The 17,939-nt window shown below is 30.8% G+C and overlaps 1 protein-coding gene, 1 non-coding gene and 1 pseudogene across 2 annotated transcripts; all 3 read right to left on the reverse strand.

The window, feature by feature from the left end:
• Positions 1-748: 748 nt before the first annotated feature.
• LOC113847252 lies at positions 749-4,843 on the reverse strand (annotated as a pseudogene).
• Positions 4,844-7,934: 3,091 nt separating this feature from the next.
• On the reverse strand, positions 7,935-8,018 carry TRNAL-CAA. Its single transcript has one exon. It is a non-coding gene; the product is annotated as a tRNA-Leu (tRNA).
• A 908-nt stretch (positions 8,019-8,926) lies between these two features.
• Positions 8,927-13,092, reverse strand: LOC113846009 (leucine-rich repeat protein 1). Its single transcript, XM_027473801.1, has 6 exons — positions 12,677-13,092; positions 12,139-12,210; positions 11,084-11,227; positions 10,132-10,203; positions 9,962-10,033; positions 8,927-9,465 (listed from the first exon to the last, which is right to left on the reverse strand). Exons 1-6 carry the CDS (start codon positions 12,898-12,900, stop codon positions 9,393-9,395), a joined length of 657 nt encoding a protein of 218 aa, XP_027329602.1. The 5' UTR covers positions 12,901-13,092; the 3' UTR covers positions 8,927-9,392.
• Between the last annotated feature and the right edge of the window lie 4,847 nt (positions 13,093-17,939).

Genomic DNA, 17,939 nt, shown 5'->3' on the forward strand with positions numbered 1-17,939 from the left:
CATTCTTTCTATTTTTAAATTTTTGGTAAGGAAATAATAAACAGAAGAAATTGGAGATCATATTTAGCAAGTATATCTCAAATATGTTTTGCATTATAACAGTTTTAGAATTTTAAAATCAAACATGGTGCATGTTTAGTTGGTGATATTTTTAAAATAATTTCAATAAAATATGCAAGATTTTGTGTGTGGAGTAGTTTTCTTACTTTAAATATGTTTTTAGCCTTTACAAATATGATTTCATTTGAATTTAGTCTTTAAAAAATTTCATTCTCATAAATTTTATATTTTTTAGAATAAATATTGTTAGGAATATTTAATTTATGTGTTTAATTGATCCAAACTGTAATTTAATAATTTCAGTAATCAATAACATTGTCCTTTTATGTTGCATCCTTCTTGAAATTAAAACCCGGTGTAAAGTATTCAAATCTCTCATTATTAACTCATTCTTTTCTTGGTCAATCATCTTTAACCCCTTATGCAAATCACTCTAATCAGTTAGAATTGTAGCATAGCTATCTATAACATCTACTACCATGGCAATGCAAATTTAGCATATTTATTCACATTTTCTCAATTGATCAACACATTTCGATCTCATAAATTTAAGAGTTCCAAGGATTTTGCAAAGAAAAATAGTACAATAAAGGGGAAGAGATAAACTACCTTGTATAAGGTAGTGAATAGGTCTAATCTCATATTAGAAACAAAACATGAAAACAGAAAAAAAGGGGGGGGGGGGGGGATAAAGTTGATTATTTATGCATGATATATGCTATTTCAATTGTATTTATTGTTCATGAACATCTTCCTAGTGAGGCCACATCCTAGAGCTTCCCCAGGTATTTCCTTCACATTTTGAACACCCTCAGCAAAAATCACACCCATTCCCATGTGCAAATGAGGCTCAATGTGACAATGGAAAGCCCAAACTCCAGGATTATCAGCCTTAAACCTCAAAGCAGTCCAACCATAAGGGAAAATCACTGCAGTGTTCCTCAATGGTGGATTTTTCAAGTTGAATTTGGTCTCATCACTTGGTTGGAATTTCCCATCTCCATATCCCAAAATCCAAAAGTCATGTCCATGCAAATGCCAAGGGTGAAGGTCACTATCATTCCCACTCAATGCATTTGCATTTTGGAGTATCACATCAATCACTTGGTTTAACTCAAACTTGTAAACACCATTACCAATCTTTGAATTGGGATTCATTGGGGGGTTGAAGATATGATAATCCATTGAGAAGTTTTCAGGAGGGGGATTTTGGTCAAAGGCATCATTGATGTTAAACTTAATGGCACCTAAGTAAGGTGTTGATGGTAATGCTAATGAGATATTGTTAATGGCATATTTATCATATCCATCAACTAAGTTTTCTGTGTTGAGAAGGAGAAGCCTACGATCATAGTGGTTGGGAGGTTGTGGAGTTCCCTTTAAGGCAAGAATTTTTTTAGTGAATGCTTTGGTGTGTTTATAATCATCAAATTGAGGTGTGATGGGGGGGGTAGAGAATTAGGAAAGTTTGTGGCAGGAACTGTTTTGTAATTTAGAATGGTCAAGGCTTGTGGGGTGGATTCTCTTCCTCTAACACCAACTGAAATCCAATAGTTTTTGTTTGGGTCTTGATTTGTAGTGAGAAGGACTGAGTAGCTCTCACCAGAGTGTATGTCTATGTCATCTACAACAAATGGTTCCACATAGTTTCCATCAGCTTCCATCACCACCATTTTGTGATTCTAATGCACAAAGAAATAGGTAAAAATTTATACCAAAACCACCATAGACCATACATATGATTCGTGTTAAAATTAATTACGCATAAAAATTAGATATGTAAATTGGAGTCTGTCTAAACGAAAAGTGATCTCCTGCTGTCACATTGCATGATATTAAATATATATTATTATAACATAATTTTATTCAGTAACACATTTTAATAAAATTGAACAGTGTGATCGCACACTATAATAATGCATGTATTACTTTTTTATGCTAATAAAATTATTTTATATTGAGTTTATTCTTTTATAAGAACTTATTTAGAAAACTACTAAAATAGGACTAGACCTAGTTTGAGTAAATTTTCATAAATTTTTTTATAAAAAAATAATATTAAAAAATTATAAATTAAAAACAATTTATTTTTTAAAATTGAAGAAAATTTAAATGAGAAAGGTTATCAAAAATTATTAAAAAAATTAATTTTTATATTAATTTTTTCTCCTACAAAATTTTTTCTAAAATTTTTTCTAAATTGGTCCTAATTCAATTTCAACTAAGTGTTAATATATGACTCATAGTCTCATACAGTTGCGCCTTTTTTTTTTTCCTTTTGTTGGAATAATGAAAATGTCTTTGGAATCACCAATTCAATAGTAAAGTATAAGTATGGATGTAGTTTAACTTATTTTATAAAAATAATTATTTTTAATTTCCAATTTTTTGAAAGAGTTTTTAAAAGATAATGATTTATCCTAATGCATACAAACATGTACTAACTAAAGCTGAGAGAGAACTCAATTACCGCAATGGCAAAGTTGAGAGAAACTAGGGAAGTAGAGCTGGCAACCCTGATCCTGTAGGTCTTGTTTGGATGAACATGTAGAAGTGGGGTGCACATTCTTCACTACCTTCAAACTTGCATTGCGATAGGGTGCTGTTAATAACATTAGCTGCCATGGAACAATTGAATTGTCCTCTTCTATTGATCAGCAAAGACTGAAAAAGTTAAATGTTTGATGGGTCACAATTTTTCAAGAGCCTACAATCTATTGTCGTTCTCTTTGTATTCTTTTAGAAATACAGATAGCTAAATATTATTCATCAACTGTTGAAGCACTTTACTATTTAAACACTTCTACAGTGCATGAAGATGATCTGCCAATGGATTTATCATCTAATTTTCAATTGTTAAAAGAAAATATGAAACGTTATATAAAATTTGAATTCCTTTAATCAAAATAGAAATACTCTTTTTTTTATAATTCTTATATCACATGAATAAGATGTTTATAAACAACAAAACACTCCTGAATTTGGGTTCTCATATTCAAAATAGAAATATTTCATTTTCTATTGTTATTAATTTTACATCACACTGGGGAGATATAGGTACATAAAGCTGACATACAGTACACTATTTTCACGCGCACACAGTTCCCAACATCCATTATAAAATTTAATGTGTATTACTATTTAGGAGTCTGTTCACAAACTTAATTTATTTTAATTAAACAATAAGTTTGAAGTATATAAAAATTAAATGTATAATTACCCAAAAAGATATATAAATAAGATTAAAGTGATATTATAATACTAATTATAGTTAAAAGAATTGGTAATACACATATAATTATTTTTCCTAAGCTAAGCCATACCCCAAATGCAGAATTAATTTTACACAAATTATGTTTGATTTTTTTATAAGATATCAGAAAGTAGTTAATTAATTATTATTTTGTTTACATGTTTGAGAATTTATATTTAAAAAACCACCGAAATTTATTAAACAAATTAGCACAAACTCAAAAGGGATTTGAACATCCAAAAAATCCTAAAGTATTTTTCCAAACTAGATATTAAAGATACTCAAGTAGTGTTGTGTTTAATTTACCTGAGGATCATTAACCCATCTGAATGGAATGGAAGAGAGGCCAACCTCTTGTTCATGTGCACTTGTGTGCCACCAATCACTCAGCAAAAGGTTGAATTCACCATCATAATGGAATGCCTCCTTTTGTCCCTTTGCCAAATCCACAATTAGAGAGCCATATAATCCTGCTGCTCTTTGCATGCCATAATGCCCATGATAGAAATATGTACCCGGCTGCATCACATTTTTCACTATCAATATTATTGTATATTAACTTTATTATAGTTTGCACATAAGATAAATCAAAATCATAAAATACTAAAAAAATTGCTAAATATGTTAGTAGAAAATATTAGACGTTAAGTTATTTGTCATTGTTGGTGTAATTTTTGTTTAAAGAAAAATATTGATATAGAATAATAATACAATGTATTATTTGTTCATATTAAAAAAGAACTATATATATTATTGTTACATCATATATCATACGTAAAAGTGTGATTTTTATATCCATGGAAGCAAAAAAATTTAGTTTTTATCATATTTTCTCATGATTAATTGATTTAAAGAAATCAATTTATGAACATTTTTTTAATTATTTAAAATAATTTAAAAGAACCTGTCATTGGTATTTTTTTATTGATAAACATGAAATATGAAACTCTAAATAAGTAGACAATGTAACATAATAATTATGAGTCTACATTTTTAATTATAATTTTCATATTAAATCTATATTTATACAATTTTTAACATCCTTGCAACCAAGCAAGTAGAGATGTACATACCCTGTCAACTGTGAATCTGTAATGAAAAGATTCTCCTGGGTTTATGGCACACTGTGAAATAGCAGCAGTTCCATCTGCCCAAGGTGTTCCATACTGCAACACAACACTCAAAAAGAGGAATGGATTTAAATTGATATAATAAACCGTTAATCAAATATAATTCTGTGTGTGTCAAAAGAGAAAAAGAGGAAGAGATAGGAAAATAAATAATAACAACAAAAAAACCTGTCTAATTCCATGCCAATGGATAACTGTTCCTTCTGTGAAGAGTGTCTCCAACTTGAGCTCTTATAGTGGGGCCAGGAAACTGGCCATTGATTCCCATCACAACTTGCTCATAGCAATCTGGTTTTCGGATAATGTACTCTACATCAAACTCGTAGCACCTCACAGTTCCTAATGATAACTTAAACAAACTCATCCAAATGCACCATAGGGTAAGACCTTTGAACCTCATTATGATCAATGATGCTTTTGCTAGCTAGAAGAACTTGATAATGAGGAAACCCTACTCAAATACCTATGAAGAAGTTGTTGGTCACTTATGGGAATTTATATAGGGTTGATCAACTATGGCATTGTGGCCTAGCAATGTGGGCTTGTATATAATACTTGAGGGACTCTAGAAATAGCAAGATGAACAATATAGAGTGATCTATTTTATTAGAAGCATGTTATATAATTGTACTTCAAATTTCATAGATACAAAACTATAGCTAGTTATAAATATATATAGAATCCGTCTTCATATGCTTTATCATAACCATTATTTGAAAGAACAGTGGTGCACAAAAAGTCACAAAATTTGTATATCATATTGATGCACTATATTAATTCAAAAGTATTTAATTTACATATTAAATATTAAAACTAGTATAATATATATTTTTAAAGTATATAAAAATAAAAAAAATTAATTATACTTTTTCAATATAATTTGATTCAAATAACTAGGTGAATATATAATTTTATCATTTAATATAAAATCAATAAAATATATCCCACTCCAAAGTAATATTAAAATGTATTAAAAGTAATTCTATAAATAACAAATAAAATGCGCACTCATCTTGTGTGAGAAATAATGTTCTGACTATGTTTGTCCATCTGCTATCATTATTTATATGATTCCACCGACAGTCCCACCAAAGCAGTTTTCAACTATTATATAAAGTACAGCCTCAAATACATGCTGTTTCCAGTTTCCATGAAATTTGAAAAGGTAGTGCCATAACTAAAGAAAATTTTGGAAGAGATAACAATTCAAAATTACTGTATTTTCTAGTGAAGATACTACTTCATGAAGAATAATGCTTTTTTTAATCTTTTTTTCAGTTTCATTTTTATTTCGACTCTTGATATACAAGGTTTTCTTCTTTGCATAACAATATTACACAGAAGAGTTAAAAGACAATAAAATGTAAATTAAAAAACTTCTAATCTTAGTTTACATGATTCGAATTATGGAGGGAGAAAACAAATACATGTTCTACCAAATTTTTACCTTATCACATTACCTATTTGATGTTATATATATTAGACTATATTTACAAAATGCAGAGTTTGGTTAACACAGCAGAAATTTGCTACTTCTATATTTCATTACATAATCTGAAGTCTTAAATCTTACATTGAGAGAGATTTATTGTTCATTACTTAACAAAATTATTACGAATTGACCCGCACGTCCATCTATATGTGCTTGGGATCTTTTTTTCATGATATTCTTCTTGCAAAAGATAATTAGAGGACCACATATTATGAAAAACATGTGTTTGATTTTTGTGTTATTCGTATTGGTGCTGAAATTATTGATATATAATATCAACAAAATTCTATAAATTTTAGGTGTTTGTTGTTGTAATTATTCATAAATTTAGAAGTTTATTCTATAACCCTCTTTAGATTAATAATTATAATTTTTCTACTGTTTTAAGGATAGCCTAATTTTATTATTTATTAATTTAAAATTAACAGTCAAAATTATTTCAGGTATAAAAAAATATATCAAACTCTTTAAATTACAAAAACACAGTAAATTTTGCTTAAATGTTAAAGTAATTTGAGACAGGATATTGATGGAATCATAAAAAAAATTGCATCTCACATATGACTTTATATTCAGTCTTGAAAAGAGTTAAAAAAAGTTGTGAGATCTAAGAAGCAAGAGAAGTTTCATGCTTCCTTATTTTTTAGTTTTTTTTTTTTTTCATTTATACAAAAACATAGTGTGAAATTCACCATTAAACTTAAAAATTATAAAATAAAAGCTCTGGTCCCCTCTCAGATATTTCCATGCACTTCAATCTATGGAATGGGCACTCCCAAAATCCATATAAAGCCAATTTGAAAACTGTGACTAACTATTGATATTGAACATGTGACAGATTAAATTAAGGTCCCGGGAGAGTGGGGAACTCATTCACAGGGATCAAATTCGGACAAATAAATTTGCACCATACAATTAATAAATTACTGGACATTTCATGTTCTTTTTCTTTCATATTTTAGTGTTATTGATGGTAAGTGAAACATGCTTGTTGGAAAGTGACCAATTGAAAACTTGGAAACCTTTTTGAAAAAAAATTTAAATTTAAACTACAGATATTTAAAAAATAATGATTTTATTTAGATTGTATAAAATTAGTGTAAATAATAAGATTTGTTATTTAAATATTTAATATAATTGTATTTATTGAAAGTTAAGTTTAAGATATGTGTATATAGTAATCTATATGAGTATATCGATGTGCTTTAGTAGTTAAAAATAATAATTTAAAATATTAAAATCATAAATAAAATAAATTAAAAGAACAATTAAACTTATAAATTACAGCAAAAATTTCTCTTGTAAAGTTGTAATGGACACATGGGTTACTTTGTCGCGTGTGACTGCAATGGACACGTGGAGTTTGGCGTCAAGTGCCGCTAACTGTTGACCATTGTCACTTTCCCCAGTCAGTGAACACTGACAGACTCAGAGTTTTTAAATAACGATAACATTTTTGTTTACTATGTTTGAAAATTTTGGATGATAAAGATAAAGTTAAAAAAAAAATACTGAATGACAATTTAATATTATAATAATATTAAAAGATAAATTGAGACTGAACATAATTTTTTTATTAGAAAAATGTTTCACATACACTGTAATTTGTCTGTACTTTTAAATATAATATATATTTAATATTCCTTATTTTTCTATCATTTTTTAGAATATTTCAAAGAAAATTATTTTATCAGATAAATTTTTTTTAAATAACGTACCTTTTTCATTTGATTTCTCTTGTATTTTTCACCCTTTAATTTTTATTCCTGATTATTAAAAAAAAAAGGTCACAGAGTAAAAGAAGTCAAAAGCCTTTTGCCCAAATTTTCTGAGCTTATGAAAAGGATGTCCAATGAAGCTTTTGGGCCGAATTTGGTATCAGCAATTACTATCAATGTTGAAAAAGCAAACCTGACCCAATAAGCACACGAATCCGATCCGAAAATGGAATGTTTTAATAATATTTAGAAAGTCACAAAAAAAAATGAGTAAATATGAATGTCAGAAGTGGGATTTGAACCCACGCCCTCTCACGATGACCAGAACTTGAGTCTGGCGCCTTAGACCACTCGGCCATCCTGACAATTTATGTTCATTTAGCATTTTCATTACACTAAATATTATTTATTTATATATCATTATTTATTAAAAATAAAATAATATAATGTAAAGATACATTAATTCATGACTATCAAACCATTGTGGATTAAAATTTTAACCTGACATTGAAATTTGTAAATTATTCTAATTGAATATAAACTTGCATAAACATGTTAATTACTTTTCTTTAACTTGTAAACGTAGATATAACTAACTTGAAAAATAAAAATTGTATTAATCCTTCCTAAAATTATTTGATTCACATTGAACTTGTTTTGTTGAAAACATTATAAGTTTACATGCCCTTTGCATAGTGAGCCAAAACTCTGAATGCTACCATACTGAATATGATTTTAAATAATGACCAGCAGAGATGGCTTTGTAAAGATCGAAGCTAAGAAGAGCAGCGAAGAAAAAGTTTACTTGTTTTACATTCATAATTCATTATATTTATAGTCTTACAAGTGTTTATTAAGAAATTAATTAGAATTGAACAACAAAGCATGATGTAAAAGAACATTTGGGGGCTGCTGATTAGCGATGCTGAAAACCAGTGAGATATTGTTGCAACTCATTTCTTATTGGTTGCTTGATCGACTTGATTGATATCAGCATGCAACAACCGAGACATTAAAAAGTCCGCAATTTTCCAACCACAAATTCTAACAATGAGTATTCTCATTTTGAGGATTGTTTGAAAAAAATAAAATATTTTTTCCATTTGGTCAACCAAAAGATACAACAATATTACAAGAAGCTAAAAAACATGAGATAGCTATTCCCAAGTTAAAGGTAAGTTGAAGCCAGTATTTGCAAAAGCAAAATTGCTTTGCATAATAATTGCTACCTTCTAAGGGAAAGTAGAACAGGAGACTAATCCCAATAACTTGAAGCGGTTCATACCTTACATTCTTATGGGGTAAACTGTTGTTCAATAAACTGTTTCTCCAAATACATGATATTCAAGGAACCCCGGTATAACTTACATATGTGAAGGAAAAACCAAGGTTATAAAAGCTCTTACAACACCGTTGACAATAACAATAACAGCTTGTGCAACAGGGGCTAACAAACAGTATTACTAGATGAGATGGAGAGCAAAGCGTCAGTACATTACAATATTTTATCAGTGACCAAATTCATTTTTTACTAGTATTACATCAATAGATATTCATGTCTGCAACGTCATTAGAAGACCACACTACTGTTACAAATGCCAATGCTCTTCAGTATGTAAATTTACATATACCAGAGATTACATTTACCACTGCCCATTACACTATGAGGTAATACACTTCAATTTTAGAATACATATATATAATCCAACGGAGTTTGAGATCCTACTACATCACGTTATTCACGAGCAGTTTGTGTCATAACTTACAAGTCCCACCAACTCTGGACCTTCCAAACGAGGGTTATTCTCAAAGCTACAGCATTCAAAAGAAAAAACAATGATTATTCAGTAAGTAACATGATACCAACTAAAACTGTTTGTATAGGACACTAAAATGCAATTCAATTCCCCATTATCACGGGAACAGTGAACCAGGGCAGCCAATCGAAAGCATGTGGTACAGCAGGGATCTAATTAACGCACAATAGCAATCAAATATCACCATCACAATTAACATGATCTCCATAAATCAGCCCAAAAACAAGATACAACATCCTAATCATTGAGCAACAAAAATTGCAAGTGATGGATATAGCAGCATATGGCAGAAAAGGGCACTAGAATTTTCATTGTTAAACCCAACCCAACACCCCCCCCCCCCAACCCCCCCAAATAAAAAGAGAAAAAGAAAATGCAGGAGAGAAATAAAGATGACTAGCAAAAATCAACACAAACAGCATCACATGGAAAATATAAGAAAAAAGTCACATGCTTAAAGAAATTTGAAATAAAAGATATTTGGGACATACTTATTCAATGGAATATGCTCAAACGGCCCAGAGGTAGGAATTGTACCACATAAGTCATTGTTGGAAACATCCCTGAAGATAAAGTAAAAACTTAGGCTCTTTAAAAGATCAAATATTCATGTTACCACCAAATCATTTTATCAACATATAAAGACAACAAGGTTACTTACACTACTTTAAGGCTTGAAATAGCAACAAGTTCCTTGGGGATTGGGCCAGTTAGTCGATTGTCATTAAGCCGTCTGCAAGGAAAACACTAATAAGAAATATGCAAGTGCTGAATAATTTATGCAACCAAATCAGAAGTCTTATCAGTTAGCAATGTGGTAAGTTATGCCATATAACATTGAAAGAGTCATTAGCAGCTTCCAACAATTGAAGATGAGATTATTAACTCGTGTTACTATTTATGTCAAATTTTGTCACAGCTTCCACGAGGTCTATTTCAGATTCTGAGAGCGCTAAAAGCTGAGTTAAAAATTTTGACCACATAAAGAAGAATATGGTTTTCATTAGGTCATTCACTAACTAGCCGTTTAATTTTACCAAGGATTTCAGAATGTAATTAGCAATTGTCCATTGAAATATTTAGATGAATTTTTATATTATACAGGAACTTTCTCAGTTCTCTAGTTTGCTTGAATTGAATCAAACTATTGAATGTTGGGCTACATCAATCTCAATTCAATGACTCATGCAAAATTGCCTGAATCTGGGTTTGCCCAAGCTACATTCACGCAGACATATTTCAGGCATTCTACATTTTTCCAAGCAGAATTAGTAAATTAGGATAGGAAGTATTTCCTTTTGCATGGATATATCAAAATTGTATTTTCAAACAAGCCTTATCTCACAAGGTGAGGTTGGCTACTACAAAATGTTTCAAGAAGTGTTACACTGGCTGCCAAAGGCCTAACACAACCCTCTTCCTTTACCTGGACCTGGGACCAACTATGGGGCCATAGAGATTTCACAAGTTAAAATTCAAAGAATTTTGAATTTCTCCAGCACCATTCAAAGCATTGTTTGAATTCATATGAAAGAAAGGGGAAGAGAAGGGCAAGGTGGATAGCACAGTCCTTTCATGCTTAATTAGAGTAATACAATGTTAACCAGACTTACAAAAAGACAAGATTCTTCAATTTCCCCAATGAAGGCGGGATGCTGCCTGATATATTGTTGTTGTACAAGTCTAAGCTGACCAAACTCTTCAGGCTTCCAAGCTCTGGAGGTATAGTTCCTTGAATGTTGTTTTTGTACAGCTCACTACATTCAACAAAAAGAGAACCACAGTAAACCCAAAAATTAATAAACCTGAAACACTATTATTCAACATAAGGTACCATAACAAATGCTATTGATTGATCATTTTGGCAACACTACAAGCACAGTAGTCAATCCCAAATAGCAACGTGAAGTGGCTGACCCCAAAATGGCTATTGCAGGTAGCAATACAACTGCTGTTTTGTTAAGATACACCTAACATAGATTCTACTACACATATATATACTGAAAAATAATCAACAGTAGACAAATTAAAGACATTTTCATAATTAATGATCAAAAGTTGAGTTTCAGAAACTGACACACAAGTCAATAACATAGAAAAAAAAAGGAATTTAACAACAGAGCAGAGATGAGCACGCCAGAAAATGCCTCAAATGGAGATGGGACTTGCTGGAGATGAAGGGTGAAACCAGAACCAGGTTGGAAATGGTGTGCAGCATCAGATCCTGGCCAGAAAAAGATGTGGACCGCTGGGAATCTTCTGGCAGAGCTTGGTTCATCAGAGATGGTGACTGTGACAGCTGTGAACTAGGGTGTTCATATTGAGGATTGAGCATGCAAAATAAGACCATAAAAGGGAGCAAAATCCCAAGATTGCCCCACTAAAACACCTTCAAAAGTCACGAAACTGAGGGCAAAAAAGGCTTTACGCCAGCTGAGTGAATAGCAGCTGGTATGGCCATGAAACCCCGTGAAAGCAGCCGCAAGTTGTGCTGCTCCAGCCACAGCAACAAAGTGCAATGCTACAGAGCTTAGGGGAGCGCCGGGGGTCATGACTGCGCTATATAATGCCACTACTGCACACGATTGACTAATCTAACTACAAGTTCATTTTGTTACTGAATTCACAATATCAGCACAAACTATTAAGCAAAGATTAGACAACATACAGATACTGTAGATGCTCAAGCTTCCCAAGTTCAGGTACCAAATGTCCAGACAGGTTAGAGTTACCAAGATCCCTGTAGAAATAATCATAACGGTCATCATAAACATGAGAAAAATATTAATTGCTTCAGTCAATCCAATGCATTTAGCCAGTATTACACCAACACCAACTATATCATCAAACTTAAGCAAGAACAACCTCATGCCCCAAAAATCAAACAGCAAAGAAAAAGAATCTCGCAGAAGATCCCTCAATTTCATAAAGCAATTAAAAACTGGGAAAAATCCTTAAACCCAGCGTTGACTGGCGAAAAAGAAGAAGAAAAAGGATAGAGAACCTGAAAACAACTCACACACATACAAATTTGAAGAGAACAAGGGACCGATCGTTACAAACAATCAAAGTAAACATCAAACAGAAGAAGCCAAAAATATTAAGCAAAATTTTCAATGAAAACAAAAGAGGAAAAATGATTAGTATTAATTATTCACAACACAGAGAAAGAGAGAGAGAAAACAAAGCAAAGAAAAAGGGGATACACTCGAGTGACACGATTGTCCTGGTTGCAGGTGACATGGAACCAAGTACAAGGACTAACGAGGGTGGGATCCCAGCTCTGGAGAACGTTGTCAGGGTCGGAGAGGCTCCGTTTGAGCGTGTAGAGTGCGTCTCCTTCGGAATTAGCACGTGCCAGGTGAACGAGGGTTAGGATTAGGGTTACAGAGAATAGGAGGCGCAGAGAAGCGAGAGTTGGTGCTGCCATGGCTGATCCGAGCTTTAACCAAGGAAACACGCGCGTGGTGTGTTAGGATTACCTCGCTCTTGCTCTTATTCCTGGATGCAACAATAGCAATAGCAGCACAGAAGAAGGTGAAGTTTTAGAGAGAGAAAGAAAGAAGAATCTTGTGTGTGAGAGAGAAAGGACTTGAAAAGGAAGTATCGGCTTTGGGAATAACACACACCAGTAAAACATGGGATGCTTCACTTTAATTATTTTTATCCTGTTTACCTTTTTAAATTATTATGTCTTTTATTTTTCAATTTTTTATCCAATGTTATACATATACTCAAATATTATCCTAAACCTATAAATTATTTTATTGCATTTATATGTAAACAGTGAATTTATTTAGTAAAAATTAATAATATACAAATTTTGTTTATATTAAGCAACTAATAATTTGTTTTGAATTCTGTGTTTCAAAACACTTGACGGTCTCTTGTTATAGACCAAAAATTCTAATTAACTTCACAATCATAAATGCAACCTTTCATGTTGTTTTCATTTCTCAATTTGATTGTGCATTACTAGGCATTGTGTACAGTTACATGATTTAAAATTGTATTATTATCTAAAAATGAGAGAAAACTCCAATTTATTTGGGGAGTGACGTGTTCTGTGTGATAGTTCTAAGTGTGTGGAAAAGGTAGATTATTTGGTAAGTGGCTTATTGTGTGTCATAATGCTAAGTGTGTGCAACCACCATTACTAGCACCACCTAAAGTGGTTGGGAGGATCCAAATTGGTTTAATAATTTATGGCTGTGGTGCTCCATTGTGACTTTTGTCAACGGATCCATTTATCTTATAGTCTTCTTTTTATTAGAAGGAATTTCATCATACCACCTCTCCTATCTTATAATCTTATTTAAATACAATTTTTCTATTTCAATGCATTTGTTAAAGAAATAAAACTATAAAAAAAATACAATTCTTATATCCTAAATATAAAAAACTTGTTTATGCAGTTAAAAACTATATAAAAGAGTAAATTTAATAGCAATTAACTAATATACTTAATGTATAAGATAACAAATAAAATAGTCAACATTGTTTTTTTTTTCAAATTTATTAGAGATGTAAGATTTTCACGTTTGTTATACATTTTCAAGGAAGAAAAAAAAAACATGGGTATTGTTTATTTGAGAACTTAATATGGTCTTATTTTACTTAGTTTTTATTCTCTTTACAAGGTGGTGGACAAGGTGCCGGATATTTCATCTTTATGAAATTAGGTGAAGTTGTTTTCTAACTCAATATTGACTTTTGTTTTTTCATTTGTTATTTGAAATGCATTTTTTGGAATGTTAAAATTTAACTAAATACATTGTAAATTTATCCACAAATAACACTCTTATTTATAATTATTTAAAATATAAATAATTAAAATTTCTAATAATTAATAAATAAAAATTACACATTTTATTGAATATGCAATTTTTCTCTTAGGTTTTTCACTCTTTGTTTATTTTTTTTAATTATTTAAAAAATATATATAAATATTTGAAGTATATAAGTAAATTAAATTAAAAAATACCAATACAAATGAAGTTGAGTTAAAAAAAATTTTCATCATCACGTGTGAACTCTACTCTAAATTCGCTTTGTCTATCCAAGGCAAGGCATGAGTGGCAAAACGAACAAGTTCACCTTGCTCCGCCAAAAACTCGCTTAAAAACTGAAAAATTACAATTATATTAATAAAAATTATATTTAGTTATTTTTTTCTAAAAAAAAAATCTGGGTCCCAACAAACTAGCTCGTCCTAACCTATCACTAGTCCACATTTTAGCAAGTTAAAACAAAACGAGTTAGGCAGACTAGTAAATCTATAGCATTCAGGCGTTTCACTAATTTTGATGGGCTAAATAAGTCAATCTGAGCAATCAAACTCATTTTATCATCCCTAGATTTAAGAATAAATATAACAACAAATTAAATTTATCTTTAAGCTGCAATACTTAAGGATAAAAGCTCACTTAAAGCATGTGTAATACCTTAAATTTAATTTCAAAATAATACATTTTTCAAAATAAGAATAATAAAAATTTCATTTCCAAATAATAAGTATTTACATATTTTGATTAAGGAAACTATTACAGAACTAATTCAAATACATTGAAATTTCAAAAGAAAATCAGAGTCCTATAGCAATCTCATCCATTCCTTCACTAAGTCTAGTGTTGATCGTCTTGGTCAACTAAAAAATAAACGTAAGGGCGAGTACTCCACATTATCCAACACACACAAATATAGAGACTCATCTCAAACACCCTTCAAGTAGTTTTAACACATTTCACATAAGTAAAATCAATTTAAATGACACTTTCAAGCATATCATTTTCAATTCATAACTGATGCACTAACGGCACCAAAACATTTTACACACACGTGCGCTCAGTGCACATAGCCACGCTTGTTGTGACACTGTGATCACAATTTCACATCATGAATGGTCGCCAGTTACCCCCGTGTCACGGATATTGCATGGGCAGTCACAAGTCGCTCGGCAAAAGTAGCGATCATAGGTCTAGTCAGGAGGAGAGTGTGTGGCTTGTGGTGCACCCACGTTCACTGTTGGTGTCACCACCAATCTCTCTTTCCTAAGGTAATTCTACTGTCCCCATCTTCCACACTTCTAATGTATCGCTGAACCATTCATAGCATCATTACAATGGCGTTTATCACGCTCCATTCACACTCATTTCAGTCTCATACAATATTCATTCATAGCACACGACACAATGCCCATAGTCATTTACATTACACGGCACATAGACCCACATTCGTTCACAACACACGGCACAAGTGCTCATATTCATTCGCGTTACATTCGACGCATAGTATTTTCAACTCACATACAACAATTTCAGCATAATATACATCCATCAATGATAGGTAAGCACACTCACTCACATTCCACATCAATTCCTCGTCCAAGTCCACTCATAATAGGCCCCAACATCATTATCTATCAAAACACACCAGTTCACATATTCTATCTTAATCACATTACCAAAACATAGTAATTGAATGGATTTCCAAATAAATTGAGATAGGTTAGAGTCCCCCTTACCTCGAATTGAAGACCCACGCACAAATCAACAATGAAAAGGACTTCTCACACAAATTCCATCCCTAAAACACATGAAAAACTCTATGAAAACTAAAAAAAAAACCCAAAAAATAGAGAAGAGGGACGAAAATCGAAACCCTAACCATTAAAACTCACCTTTAAGCATTTCCAACACAAATTCAACCTTCAATCTAACTCACGAACTACTTTGGAGTCAATTTAATCCATAAAATAAGGTTTTTGGTCGAGAAAATTGAAGAAATTTTGAAAAGAGGAATGAGAAATGAATTTATCAAATCCTAACCCCTTCAAATACTCTTTAGGTCGCTATAGAGAGACACTCTCGCTGCGGCGACGCCCCTTGTCGCTACAGCGAAAATTTCAGCAGTGCACTCTAGTTTCTGCTGAGTCTCGCTACAGCGAGACTGTACTCAGGATCTTCTCACTGCAACAAAAATCCTCTCGCTATAGCGAGAACGCCCCAGTATTACACCCTTAACCTGTTTCTCAGTCCAATCAATCCAATTCAATCGTACATGAATACATTTATATGCATCCATATGCATTTATACACATTAACATCATCATCACGCACGCAAGTGCAAATTCCAACATCTATCTATATTTATACACACACACACATATATATATATATATATATATATATATATATATATATAACAATAATTAATAATACAAAATTCAGGGTATTACAGCCTGCCTAAAAGCAGGCTAGGCCAAGTCCATTTCATTTAAAAAATGGGTCTAATTTTATAGCTTGACTGTTTAAAAGTAGTTTGATAGGCTAATGAGCCACCCTCACAAAAACTAAAAAAAAAAAAAAGTTAGTGGGTGGGTTAACTCACAAAAAATAATCAAAAAAATTAAAAATTATAATAAATAATAAAAATATTTTAAATTTTTTTATATTAATAAAATTTAATATTTTATTAATTTTAATTTTAAATAATTAAATTTGGGTTAGACGGCCAACTTGCCCTAACCTACCAATAACATATATTTTAACGAGTGAGTTAAAATAGAGTGAATTGATAAATTTATATCATTAAGCCTTACTCTCCAATTTTAGTGAGCTAGATACATATAAAATAAATTCATTTTGACATTTCTAATATCAGAAACAAATAAAATAAACAGTTAAATCTATCTTTAAATTTAACTTTTTTCTCGTTTTTTAATCATGAACCAAAATATGCATATTATTAAAAAAATTATTTATTTACGTTAAATGACTATTTAGTTTCCAGTATGCTTATGTCTTCTTAAGTATTCGGACTCTTCTCATTTTCTTATTGTATGTTAAAAAATACAATCCTTGATAAGGATTTCACCAAGAAAAGGCTGATTTTGTTTTACTTTTTAAATTAAGTCAAGGGAATTCATATTAACATTTATACTTGCAATTAGACATTAGCATTTAGGTAAATAAAGTAACCAAATATTTATGTAATAATATCTTATTATGAAAAAAACTATATTTTACTCTCATAAAATTATCAAAATAAGTATTATATATATATTACTTATTAAAAAACTACATGTATAGAAGAGGGTGAAGAATATTTGGTCCAAGTTTACTAGTATAGTATCCAACGCTGTCTTTCATGACGAATAAAATGAAGAAAAAATAATAATATTGGGATAAATTTAAACAAGGAGTAAATGAATAAAAAAAATCATATCTACTTACTTAAATGATTAGAAAAATAATACAATTTTAAATAATAACAATAATAAATAAATATTTAATATAACATTTGTTCTTAATAATTTTTTATAATTTTGTATACTGTATACAATCTTTAATTACGAAATATAATCACTCCTTACTCTTTTACTTTTCCATTTTTTTTTTGTATCCGCTCCAATTAAAAAAAATCAGTTCACTTCTCCCGTCTTCTTATTCAAACACAGTGTAAATATCA

The sequence above is a fragment of the Abrus precatorius genome, unplaced genomic scaffold (genome assembly GCF_003935025.1).
Source record: "Abrus precatorius isolate BTA unplaced genomic scaffold, Abrus_2018 Scaffold8, whole genome shotgun sequence".
NCBI lineage: Eukaryota > Viridiplantae > Streptophyta > Magnoliopsida > Fabales > Fabaceae > Abrus > Abrus precatorius.

Bases quoted from the DNA above. Each gene is read 5' to 3' on its own strand.
- LOC113846009 (XM_027473801.1), bottom strand. From the start codon at position 12,900: ATGGCAGCACCAACTCTCGCTTCTCTGCGCCTCCTATTCTCTGTAACC. The intron at 10,034-10,131 runs GTAAGTAACCTT...CTTTATCTTCAG, and splicing joins ATTTCAAGCCTTAAAGTAGT to GGATGTTTCCAACAATGACT. The intron at 9,466-9,961 runs GTATGTCCCAAA...TGAATGCTGTAG, and splicing joins GAGCATATTCCATTGAATAA to CTTTGAGAATAACCCTCGTT.